The sequence below is a fragment of the Cupressus sempervirens genome, chromosome 2, assembly GCF_028749045.1.
Source record: "Cupressus sempervirens isolate cs-2001-9-10 chromosome 2, ASM2874904v1, whole genome shotgun sequence".
Classification (NCBI taxonomy): Eukaryota; Viridiplantae; Streptophyta; class Pinopsida; order Cupressales; family Cupressaceae; genus Cupressus; species Cupressus sempervirens.
Window position 1 is genome coordinate 745,618,002 of NC_143119.1, and position 12,932 is coordinate 745,630,933.

A 12,932-nucleotide genomic window follows, 5' to 3' on the forward strand; every position below is an offset into this window, starting at 1 on the left:
CGAGAATTTCAAGAACTTTGTGACTAGAATTGGGCAGCAAGGAATGGAGTTGGGTAACCGAACACCAGTGAGAGACTTATTATTACCCAATTGGTGCAGAATTCATAATTCATTACATTCGGAGTTATCTTGCTCCTTGTGTACAGTCGCCTTGGAACAAGTAGAAAAGAGGATCCCAGGGGCCTTGAAACAAGATGATCAGTGCGACAAACAAAGGGTTGAGACTCTATAGGTTGATGAAGCAGAAAGTAGCATGATGGGTGAAACAAAGAACCAAATTGCACCACCCAATGTGGAAATGAAGAGAAGTGATGAAACAGACGAGTCGAAGGATTCCCAAAAAGAGAAGTATCAAGAAAGCAATGGAGTATGGACTCTAAGGTTCGATGGTTCCAATACTAAGCAAGGAGCTGGAGCCGGATTTGAGTTAGTCAGCCCAATAGGGGCAACATATTTGGAGGCACATAGATTGCAATTCCCATGCACCAACAATATGGCAAAGTATGAAGCTTTGATTTTAGGCTGCTTGTGTGCTATCAAGAAAGGTGCCAGGATACTCCATGTACTTGGAGACTCATATTTAGTAATTGAGCAGATAAAGCAGAAGTTTTCCTGCCATGACAAGAGATTGAAGAGATATAGAAATAGAGTTTGGGATTTGATAGAGGGCTTCGATGCCTTCAATATCAAGTTTAGCTATAGAGCAGACAATCAGGTGGCCAATGCCCTTGCACAGACCACAAGCTCATTAGCACCAATTAAGTTGGATGGCTTGAAGAAATTTAGAGTTGAGTTGGCATCAGTCCCATCGGTACCAGACAATGTCAAGAATTTCTAGGTGTTTGAAGATGACAGACATATCCTCAAGTTCTTGACTAACTCAGGTGTCTTCACAGTTCAAATCATTGATGGTGAGGTGAATGAAGAAGCAAAAATTGACATAGGAGTGATGAGCCTAAAGACAAATACTATTCCAAAGGGAATGATCGAATTAGAAAGAATATTCGACATGGACCAATTCCACAAAATGTAGTATCAACTTACAGGAGTTGATGAGTGCGAGAAGGTAAATTTGGGAACAAAGGATTGTCCCAAAATTGTCCACATTGGGAAAGTTTGTACACCTAAGGAGAAAGCAGATATATTGAGTTTAATGAGGGAATTCCCTGACGTGATTGCTTGGGGATATGAAGATTTAAAAACATATGATCCCGCCATCATTACACACACAATTCCACTGAAGGAAGGCAGTAAGCCATTCAGGCAGCGACAAAGGCTAGTCAACCCTTTGTTAGAACCATTGATATTTCAAGAAGTGAAGAATTTGCTAGATGTGCAGATCATCTTCCTAGTAAGGCATTCAACATGGGTCGCCAATCTTGTCCCAGTCAGGAAGAAAAATGGAGAAATAAGGCTATGTGTTGATTTCAGAAATTTGAACAGAGCATTAGAAAAGGACAATTATCCATTGCTATCACTAGACGAGGTCTTGCAAATTGTAAGTGGAGCTAAAATAATGTCATTTATGGATGGATACTTGGGGTACAATCAGGTGATTGTCAAAGAGGAAGACAGATTGAAAACGGCCTTCACCACGAAGTGGGGAACATTCACATATAGGAGGATGCCTTTTGGCTTGATCAATGCAGGTGCAACATTTCAAAGGGCCATGGATTATGCCTTCAAGGACTTAAAAAACAAATGCATTATCATTTACATGGATGACATAATGGTATTTTCAAAGAACAGAGAAGATCACATTATGGACTTGAGGAAAGTTTTCACAAGATGTAGAAGGTTTGGAGTCTCTTTAAATCTGAAGAAATGTATGTTTGGGGTTACCGAAGGAAAACTTTTCGGACATGTGATTTCAGAAAAAGGTATCATGATAGATCCACAGAGAGTGGAAGCAATTTCCAAACTTGGCATACCAGCTAGCAAGAAAGAGCTCAAATCGTTCTTTGGAAAGATCAACTTCGTGAGGAAGTTGATATCTGCATTTGCTGAGATTGTGAAGCCAATGAATGACATGTTAAAGAAAGATGCAAGAATGGATTGGATGCCAGCAGCTAAGAGGGCATTTGAAGAGATAAAACATGCTATCATCAATGCACCAGTTCTAGTAAGTCCAGATTATGAGAGGCCATTCAATATATATTCTTTCGCCTCTGATCACGCATGTGCAACCATTTTAACACAAAAGAATAAGGAAGATGAAGAGCATCCATTGCATTCATGAGTGCACCTTTCAGGGAGGCCGGATTGAACTACCCAAATGTGGAGAAACAAGCTTATGCCTTGGTGAAAGCGGTAAAGAAGTTCAGGCATTACATCTTGAGAAGCAAAGTACATGCAATTGTGCTGGACATAACAGTGAAGACTTTTTTGATACAAAATGAGCTTGGAGAAAGAAGAGGCAAGTGGGTCGCCACTATCCAAGAGTATGACATAGAGATTCAACCGATGAAATTGGTCAGAGGACAACAATTGGCGTAGACCATGGCATCAGAGGGGCCCGAACTTGTGCAACAAGTTTATGAATTGGAGGATGTACACCTCGACGAGTGGTATCAGGACATAATCAACTATCTGTTGAATCACCGATGCCCTTCACATTTGAATCCAATACAAAATCGGGCATTGAGATTCAAGAGCAGAAGATATATGCTACAAGGAGCAGTGTTATACAAGCAAAATCATGAAGGGATATTTTTGAGATGCATTGGAAAGGAAGAAGCTAGGAACATTTTGGAACATTTTCATGATAAATGGGGAATAGGACATGGATCAGATTTGACTACGGTACATGGGATACTAAGAGCCGGATACTACTAGCCAACTTTGTTCAAGGACACTCATGAGCATGTGGAGACTTGTCATGTTTGCCAAACTGCGACAAAGAGAGAAAGAAACCCAACAATGCCTTTGCGGCCAATTATTGAGGTGAGACCTTTTGTGATGTGGGGACTTGACTTCATTGGTCCTATCAATCCACCTTCCTCAGCACAACACAGGTATATTCTAACCGCAACTGACTACTGTACTCGGTGGCTAGAAGCTCAAGCTTTCAAGAATTGCACTGCTAAGACTGTCATTAAATTCTTAGAGGAAAAGATCACTACCGGGTTTGGGTGTCCTGCTTTTGTATGTGATAATGGTTCTGATTTCACTTCTTTGAAATTTCATACTTGAGCATTTGACCACAGGATCACATTAAAATTTTCATCAGGTTACTATCCCCTGGGAAATAGCCTAGTAGAATCCACAAATAAGAACCTTTTGACTATGATTGGAAAACTTTTAGATAGGAATGCAAGAGATTGGCACACATAGTTAGGATACACTTTATGGGCAGACAGAACAAGGGTTAAAGAGTCCATAGAAATCACACCTTATCATTTGGTTTATGGACAAGGCCCTATATTCCTGATTCAATTGGAAATTCCAACTTTAAGATTCATACAGGAATACTATGATGAGAACGAAGACAGAGTCCAAGTTAGGTTGGCTCAACTGATGCAATTAGATGAGAAAAGAGATGAAACCCTAGAGAAATTTGCAAAACATCATGGGGTAGTTAAGCATTGGTTTGATAGAAGAGCACAAAGTAAGGCCCTTAGGATCTTTGACTTGGTCTTATATTGGGACAAAGCCTATGAGAGGAAAGGACAACATGACAAATTTGATAAACTATGGAAGGGTCCTTTCTAGATATCCGAGATCATCAGAGATAATGCATTTAGACTTGAGACACTTACTGGTGAGGATGTCCCATTGCCTGTCAATGGGCAATTCCTCAAGCATTATCTCCAAGCCTAGGACTTTGTCCGAGGTCCCTTTTGTACATAGTTAGAATAGGTTTGCTTTCGATTAGTAGTCAGTCTATTTTTCGTTTTTTAAGAATAGAATTTGTTTTGGACCATTTGGCCCAAAAGATAGAGTAGTTACCCTTTCAATTGTTTAGAGTAGTTTCCCTTTTAGTTGGTTAGAGTAGTTATCTTTTAGTTGTTAGTTTAGGTTGGTGAGGGAGCTCAAGTTTAATTTGCATCAAGCCTTTTGAGTTGGGATCTCCTAGCTTCCCTCAGTTTGAAAGCAGTTTTGGTTTTGGGCCTTTGCAAGTGCAAAAGGGGGGTCCATGTTATCACTTGTGGGCGAGATGTGTAGATTTTACATTTTTGGTGACAAAAATGGAGTCCGTCTTGTTCATTTCTTGAATATATTTGATGAAGTTCAGAGATTAAAGGATGTGTTTAGTTGTTGGTCTATGATAGGACTTGTACCAAATTTGGGTCGAATTTGATAGAGGTTCTTGAGTTATCTCTGGCATAGTTACAACATTCTACTCACACTTAATTGCTCTGAGTTCTTGATGTTTTGAAGTGAAATTGGACTTAGTAAAAATCATACACCTGCTTCAGCGCCACTGTGGTCTTCCAAACCCTCCGCAAGCTTCATTGCCTGCAAACCAAACAAAAGATTGAAAAGAAAAGAAAAAGAGAAAATATCATGGGAAAAGAAAAAAAAAGCAGTATCAAAGTGAAAATAAAGATAAAATTTGGTTCAAGGGTGTGTAATCATCTCTACCGGTGCTATAAAAATAATCACTAAAAGTAGAAACATGATTGTGGTGCCACAACGATAACTCCATCGAGGCTATGGATGCCTAACTGGCATCGGGGCTCTATCCAAGTTGCTTTTGAAGTAAGGATATTATAATAAGTTAAGTTTAATGGATTTGAGAGATTATCAAGTTCTTGACGAGCGGGGAATAGATCATTTGCACACACATGGGTAACTTATGGTCAGGATGCTTAAGTCCAACTTGAGAGTTCTTTCCCTTGCTGAGTGCTTGTCCTTAAGTAGGTTTTTGGGCAAGCCATCCTGAGATTTTTGTTCTAAGTTATTTTATTCTTGAAATGTTCAGGAACATTTCACCTATGGAGTCGCCAGATGTTATGAGTTTCTCACACCATCGCCCCAAAATTTTGGGGACCCCCTTTTTTCGGTTGCCTGTGCAAAGTTTTTAGGTTGTTCAAAAAATTTTAAATCAATTTTTGGAAATTTCAAGTCTTGGACACCTTTAGGGGCAGATGGGAGAAGGTTAGATTTATTTTCACTTGGTTTCAACTTGATTTTCCAGAACAACCAATTTCATCCTTAGGCCGGAAAAAATTCAAAGAGCAACACTTGGCAAGATAAAATTGTAAATTTTGTACTTAGATGATTTGTTTGAAAATTTGGATGTAATAGTATAAATTTGGACAATTGTCAAAAAGTGAAATTTTGTTAGAGTTGATTTTTTTTGGAAAATCTTGAATTTCTTTGGTGAGAAAAAAAATTTCTTTTGTGAAGATGAAATCAAATTGCAAAATCGATTTAAGACTCTAGAAATGCTTTTATTTTTGTCAAAAATTTAAATTGCTGGGCAAAATCGATTTGAATTGAATTGCAAAAATTGGCTTTAATGGATTAAAATTGCTTTGAAATTTTTTTTGCCTTTAATGAAACTGATAATTTAATATTGAAAAAATGGCTTTTGGCTAGCCAAAATCCAATTTTAATTATATATTAATTGCTAAATCATCATTAAATGGAAACATTTAGCATCTCCAAGGCATTGTTTACTTTATTTTTGCAATTTTGGTCTAATTGGCAATTTAAAAGAGTAAATTTCATCTTGGCAAAGTTAATTTCGGGCTAAGCATTTAATTGGGAGCTAGTTTTGTGTTCTAATTTATTTATTTTTTTGCTCTTAGGGTCCCAGTCAGCCAGCTAGGAAGGATGAGCAAGTAGGGTATAAGAGGAAACTCTCTCCCCTTTTCTCCTCATTCCTCACTCCTCCCCTTTGGTGCTTCGGCGGTTTTTGGCTAAGGGCAGATTTTCTCTTCTTTGAGCGATTTTCCTAAGGCAGATTAGCATCTTCTTTGGGTGATCTTTCCAGCTAGGGCAGATTGGCATTATTGTTGGCAAATTTCTTCATGGTAGAGATCTCTATGTTTGGCGATTTTCCATGATTGAGGGCAGATCTGCGCCATTGGCGATTTTTCATGATTAAAGGCAAATTTTCCATGATTGGCAATTTTCTCTAATGCAGATCAGACTTCCTATTCTTGACGATTTGTTTTGGCAAGGGGAAACATTTTCAGAATTGCAAAGTTGGAGGGTAGATTGATTGTTATTCAAGTCTGATTTTGTATTTGCTAGAGGGCTGCGATTTGTTTTCCGTGCTCTAGCTAATTTTTGAGGTCTGATTTTATATCTTCTAAGGGCTGCGATTTCTACCCTAACTTGGGCGATTTTCCTTGGAGAAAGAAACACATGATAAAAGTCTGATTTTGGGCAAATGGTGGACAATACCGAGAGCACTAAATTCTGATTTTTTTCAGCTAGGGCCTCAAGATTTGCAAAGGATTTGAAATTCTTTATGTCTGACCCTAAATTCCAAAAAGAAGATTCGGCTATTGGTAAAGGTAACTTCAAATCATTTAGAGTTGAAAGGGGTCTTTAAGCTGATTTCTCTCTTTCGTTTTTGTCTAGATATTGTTTCCCTTTGTTCTTCTTGCATTCATCATCCACCACTTCATCATCCCATCATAGGTTGAAGTTTGGAGATTGATAAGTGTAGAATACATGATAGGACATTCGAAGAGGTAGAAATAAACTAGACCACCCTAGGTATTGGAGAGGGAGATATAAATGTAGTCCATCTTAAGGCAAAGGCGAGGCAGAAATTAGTGGTAGTCCCACCCCTAGGGAGAAGATTGGAGATTGATAAGTTTAGTGATAGGGCATTTGGCGAGGTAGAAATAAGTGTAGAATCCATCAATAGAAAGAAGGTTGGAGATCGATAAGGATAGTCCATATCACTTAGAACAAAGGGGCAGGAATAAGTGTTTAGGATGGTAGATGTTAGTGCAAGCAAGAACCCTAAGGTAACAAACACTAAGAAAGACAAAGAGGATATAATGCCCAAAACAACTTTCTTCTCGAAAATGAGGCGAATAACCGATACCAATGTCGGAACAGTAAATATGCTATAGGTAAAGGACAGACTAAAGGAAGGACAATCTCCCTTGGCAAAGAAGATATACAGGAGTAGAATTGTACATGCAGCAACTTTTCCTCCTACATTGCCCTGTCTAGAATTGGTTATGGAATGCGCATCCGAGTTTGATCTGATCAATAAATCCATCATTTTTGATAAAGGGAAGAGGGTGTTGGCCAATATTGGTGGACAATCGATTGAAGAAGCATTTAACATTCCCTAGTACAAGAGCATGATAGTGGTGATGATGGATCAAGTAGCCAAATCATTTTAGGATAACCAGGAGGCTTACTTCACACATCTAAAGTAGGATTGGCTACACAAGGGAAAGAAAGGCATAACCAGATCATCAAAGCTTATAGTGGCGGACTTCAAATCAGAATATGGAGATCTTATTGTGCTTCTCAGCCGGATCATGGGCCTAGCTCAAGGTATGCAATTCGAAAACTAGATGTACTTCTTTATTGATGACATTGAAAAAGGAAAAAGAAGATTTGATTGGGCTAGGATCATAAGCGAGAAACTAGATTTGCAACTTAGAACCGTACAAAACCAGAAGCAATTCTACATGAGATCCTATCCGTTTTACATAATTGCTAAATTGTATAAGAGTCCGAGACTCAAGGCCTTAGGAGAGGTTAGCAGTGGGCCGGGGCAATATTTGGTGCATGAATGCTATCCGCAGCTTCACTTGCACAACAACAAGGATTGTAAAATGTTTTGTGATGCCTTCGCCATGAAGACAGGAGGGGTATTACAAGGGACACCTGCTAAGAGACTTTCACCGGAAGCAGAATCAAAGATAAAGAAGTATGGGAGTTGGTTTATCCAATTTCCGCAATTCACCTACATTAGAGTAGTAGGGAGTACAGTTTGTCCCAAGAGGCTTCCAAGATACCCACCCGACAAGGTAGTTTTGATGGAATTGGCTAGGCAACTTGAGCACTATGATAGAATAAAGAAAAACGAAGGTAAAACAGGGATTACCTTCTCATTCAGAATTGGCAATGATAGTTGCCCCAATCGAGTTGCCTTTGCAGCTGCGGAAAAGGAATTGGAATGGTATCATCTAAGATGGTACAGGGCAACGCAAGGATTTTATCCTAATGGTCTTATCAAGGTATCTCATGGAAATGTATTTAAGCATGTTCCCACTATAGAAAACTTTTGGGGCAATGCCAAGGATGACTTTCATGTGAGAAAGCTTGCTCTCTCAAGGTTGTCGATGAACATGATGAGAGATATCAAATGGAGAGGCCTTGATATTCCCGATCAACTGGAAGATGATGAAAATGTGTTGAGAGAAGATTATGATACAGTAGAAGGAACAGAGTTGAATCCAGTAGATTGGGATGATCATCAAGATCCTTCCTTAGAGGCAGTTACAAGAGCAGTGGATTTGCATATTGAGTCGTGGTATAATGAAAGATTAAGGAAGCTACAAAGTCAAAGGATTCCCCTTACTTATGAGAAAATGAAGCCAAAAGAAGGTCCAGCGGAATCAATTGGACAAAAGGGGGAAGGAAGTAGCCGACAACAAGAAACAATTAGAAGCAAAAAGAGGGCTTTGGAGGTTGAGAGGAGCAAAGGACATCTGGAACCTCCAGCCAAGAGACAGCATACAACTCCGTCAAGAGAAAGCATAATTGAGGCTAGAAGCCAAGAGGTCAATTCAAGTGATAATGGGGCTGCGGTAGAGCTGAGCTCTGATTCAGAATCAAGTGGTTACAGTGAGAGCACCGAGTACTTCCCTCTCTCAGAAAACCAACAAGGAGATGATATGGCAATAACTTGTGGAGAAGATGATGGGCCGATTGACATTGAGGCAATAAGTCAGGCACCCGAGGCCATTGTTGATGCTTTTTTAGTCGAACCAAATTCAGATTTGGGTAGATGCACCGCACCACTATGGTTAAGGCAAATGCTTATGCCAAAAGGCAAGGTAGTAACTACCTGAACAGTGGAAGACATCCAAGAACTAATAGAAAAGGGTGATGGTGAGAACCATAAACAAATGGCAAAGACAGTGGCAAAGGTATTCCAGAGCGACAATGATGGTCACTGAAAGGTTCAAATTGCTATACCTACAGTCAACAAGGTAGTGGATGAGATTGCGGCCCTAAAGGTTGAGGAAGACGAATGAAATGATTGTAAAGTTGGAGGCAGAGAACAAATATTAGAGAGATTGCTAGCCTATCCAACAATTGTACTAGGTAGCCCTTCCTCAAGACAACGAGAGCAACCTAGAAGAAATATCAGCTCAACTACATGAAATCAGGGATTGGATCCATGATACAATCCAAGATGGGCGAAATTTCTTGCCTCCCTTCATCTCAACATTTCGGTCATTAGTGATCGTTAGAAACAAATTCAGAGTATTTGAAGAGGAGTGGAAGGATTTCCTTGCAATCAAGGATTTGGCTTTTCCCAGGCTACAGGCATTCATCAGGCTTCCTGAGGCATATTTGGAAAGGGCCAAGTTGGTTGATGAAAGAGGATTGAGTACGGTTGAGTCTTGGTTTGGTGCCTTGACTACCAGATTGAGAACACTTGAGGAGATACAGATGGCAGTTGTATAGCACAACCCAAATGTCGACACTTTCATTTCGACCATGATGAGTGACGTTGGGGTGGCACTTGATTTTGAAGACATCAGAGAAGAGAACATTGATGAGACAAGACTTGGATCAAGATTGGATGAGTTGGGAAATATTGCTATCAAGAAGAAACATTTGGGCACCCTTTCCTCCCTCGATGCCTTTATCGGATTTGCAAAAGAGTATGAGAAGGACCATGAGAAGACACTACAAGCAGCAAGCAACGTGATGAAATCGGCTGAGCTCAAGATAAAGCATACACCTTGTCCTCCCATGGAAGAAGTCAACTAAAGGCTAGCTAAGTTCATTGCCTTAGCTAAAAGAATGAAAGAAAAAGGGAGATTTATATTAGAAGATCATTTGATGTAAGCCCAAGTGGCAATTTCTCTTTCTTCTAGGGTAGGACAAGTGTCTAATTCTAATTGGCCACCATTTTGGTGCCTTCTCATTGGTTGCCACTTTTTCACTTTTTTCATTGGTCCATTGACGAGGTGGCGTCTTCTCATTGGCTGATGGGGTGGCAACCCTAATTACGGTTCCTAGGATTCAATCTGGATCGTCGGTTTTGCCTCTTTATCTCTACTGTCGGTTGTACATTTTGGCCTCTATATAAGCCCATTTGCTCTCATTTGTAATGGTCGGAGAAAATTGTTGCAAAGATAATGCCAAAATTCGTTATTTCTTTCTCATTGTTGTGACTTGCATTGTGATTAAGAACCTTTGGTATTATTGCATGGTTTCTACTTCCAAATAGTTAGAGTAAAATTTCTTTTCAAGTTGTTAAAGTTGGTTGCATTTCAAGTTGTTAAGTAAGAGTAAAATAGATGGATAGTTGCATGGTAGTATTAGTAGATATTTGATAGGTATCAATACTAGACCACTAGCATCCTAGCGGCTTGTTGGGAAGCCTTGTGTGGTAGACTACTTTATTTTCATTTGAATCATTGCATCTATGGAGGTGGAGCCGCTGGTAAACAGTGGAGTTATTCTCATATCCCATGAGCATTAACTTTCCAAGAGAGGAATTGATACACCGTATCAGATATTCAATTGCTCATATGTTATGTGGTATAAAAACTGACATCAACAATACTTCGCTTGGATTTGGCAAATCGAAGCACCATCTTGTGGTAAATATTAATTGAATGTTTCTGTGTTCATTTTTCCATGCTTGTTTGGGTTTTGTCTTTTTCATGGTTGTATTGAGCACATGACTTCATCCGCACATCTACACAACCGTACAAATGTTTGCTAGCACACAAGGCACCTCCATAACCATACCATACGGCTTACTTTGCACTGTATGACCTTTCTAAAATCTACCATACGACATCATAGACATACCGTACGGCTTGTCCTTGGCTTCCTTGTATTGCCATTTGCAATCTAATATTGTATGGCCCCATCATCTACTGGTCATTGTACATCACTTCCTACCACCATACGACACATCTCTTGCCCCTCACCACACCGTATGGCCTCTTCCTTGACCATACATCCTCTTTTGGCATCCATACAACATCTCAACCTAGCCGTACTAGTTCCAGTATACCATACGACTTCTACAATAGCTCCATTTGATTGATATTTTCAGTATCTAACGGGAGAAAGATCGTGTTCAGAAAAGTTGTACGGAACGTGATCATTACATAGGGTATATTAGTAGAAATACCTTAGAGAAATATAAAATATTAGATGACTTGGTAGGTCAGGGTCACAGGTCATTTTGACTCAGCAAGGGTAATCCGACTCACTGACTTGGGTGACTTGCCTCAAGTCTTGTTACTATGGTTAAAACAAAGAGGAATGGCAAAAAAATGTGTTAATAAAACATATATTTTTATTAAAAAATGTCTTCACTTTTTGGCTATTTGCGCAGCTGATTCATCTGATTTTTTGCATGCTGATTCATGCCAAAAAAATTTGGTGATCTGATTCACCGGTTCCAAAAAAATTGGCAGCCATGAACTGAATCGCGAAACCGGCGATTCCGGCGATTTTAGGGCGATTTTCGTTACTATGATGCTAGCCCACGTTAGATGTGAGGTTAAACAGATGCTTTTCTCTTTTTGAAGCGGAGCAGTGCATATTTGTTCTGTACTTATGATGCTTTTGGATGTGAAGGTTTCACGTTTTTGATTCACTATGTCTGCTACTCATACAGCTATAATTCCAGCCAAGCTTTTGTTTTTATTTCCTGAAATCTCTTCTCTTCTTTAGTATTCTTGAAGTATTAAGTTGAGGTCATGTAACACTTCATCTATGATTGATGTACCATGCAATAAAGATGCTCCACCAATCCAATCCCTTGATAATGCTTTTTAATCATGCATGAATACTTTAGATCCATCTATTTAAAATATTTCTTAGTCTCTATTAATTGTTACTCGCAGATCTGATAAACTTTTTTATGCCCAATTGATGGTTTATAATACTGCAATATGTAGAAATCCTATGCAATATTCACTTGTGTGACTCTCTAATCTGGTCCTTTTGAGCACATTATTAATTTATTTGTATTTACTAATATTATAAACCTTTTACTTGTGTTGTAGTATTATATGTAATTTGTTCCAAGTTTGATGTAGCGAAGGATGACATTGAAATGGACACAGGTGACATTGAGAATCAAGAACTTCAATTTTTCTGTCAAACAGCATATGCCCTATAGAGATATCAAATCATATTACATTGTGAGATAAACCAGTTTCCTTTTGAACAGCATATGCACAATAGAGTTATCAAAACATATCACATTGTGAGATAAAACAGTTTCCTATCTCCTTCTGAAGTGCAAACGTCACCCCTTTTTCTGTATATATGGTGATGCTAACCCACTTTAGATGTGATGTTAAACAGATCCTTTTCTCTTTCTGAAACAGAGCAGTGCACATTTGTTCTGCACTTATGATGGCTTTGGATATGAAGGTTTTGTGTTTGTGATTCACACTGTCTGCTACTTATACAGCTATAATTCCAGCCAAAATCTATTTTCAACTTCGGTATTCTTCAAGTATTATATTGAGCTGATGAAACACTCTTTTTGAAATTTCTTTCAGAAAATGAAGAATTTCTGTGAAGGCGCTTTACTGCAGGGAACAATTAAAGAGCTATATGCAGATAGAGCAAAAGTCATGGTTGATGGAACAGGATTAAGGTCAAGTTTATTATCCCTCCTTAAGCATTTATTACACATTATCCTTTTAATGGTGATCTTTATCCAAATTTTTCTTTGCTTTTGAAGGATATTGTAATACCTTCTTTTTGGAGGAGTAAAAAATATGAGATTA

The 12,932-nt window shown here is 38.8% G+C and overlaps 1 protein-coding gene across 2 annotated transcripts in view; it reads left to right on the top strand.

Annotated features, from left to right (window-relative positions):
* The window catches only part of LOC149575542 (protein PIGMENT DEFECTIVE 338, chloroplastic-like), a 165,616-nt gene that overhangs the window by 85,936 nt on the left and 66,748 nt on the right, over positions 1-12,932 (top strand). For both annotated transcript variants that reach the window (XM_089815312.1, XM_089815311.1), the window contains exon 5: positions 12,702-12,799. In XM_089815312.1, the coding sequence (XP_089671438.1) occupies positions 12,702-12,799 (98 nt within the window). The remainder of the gene's footprint in view (positions 1-12,701; positions 12,800-12,932) is intronic.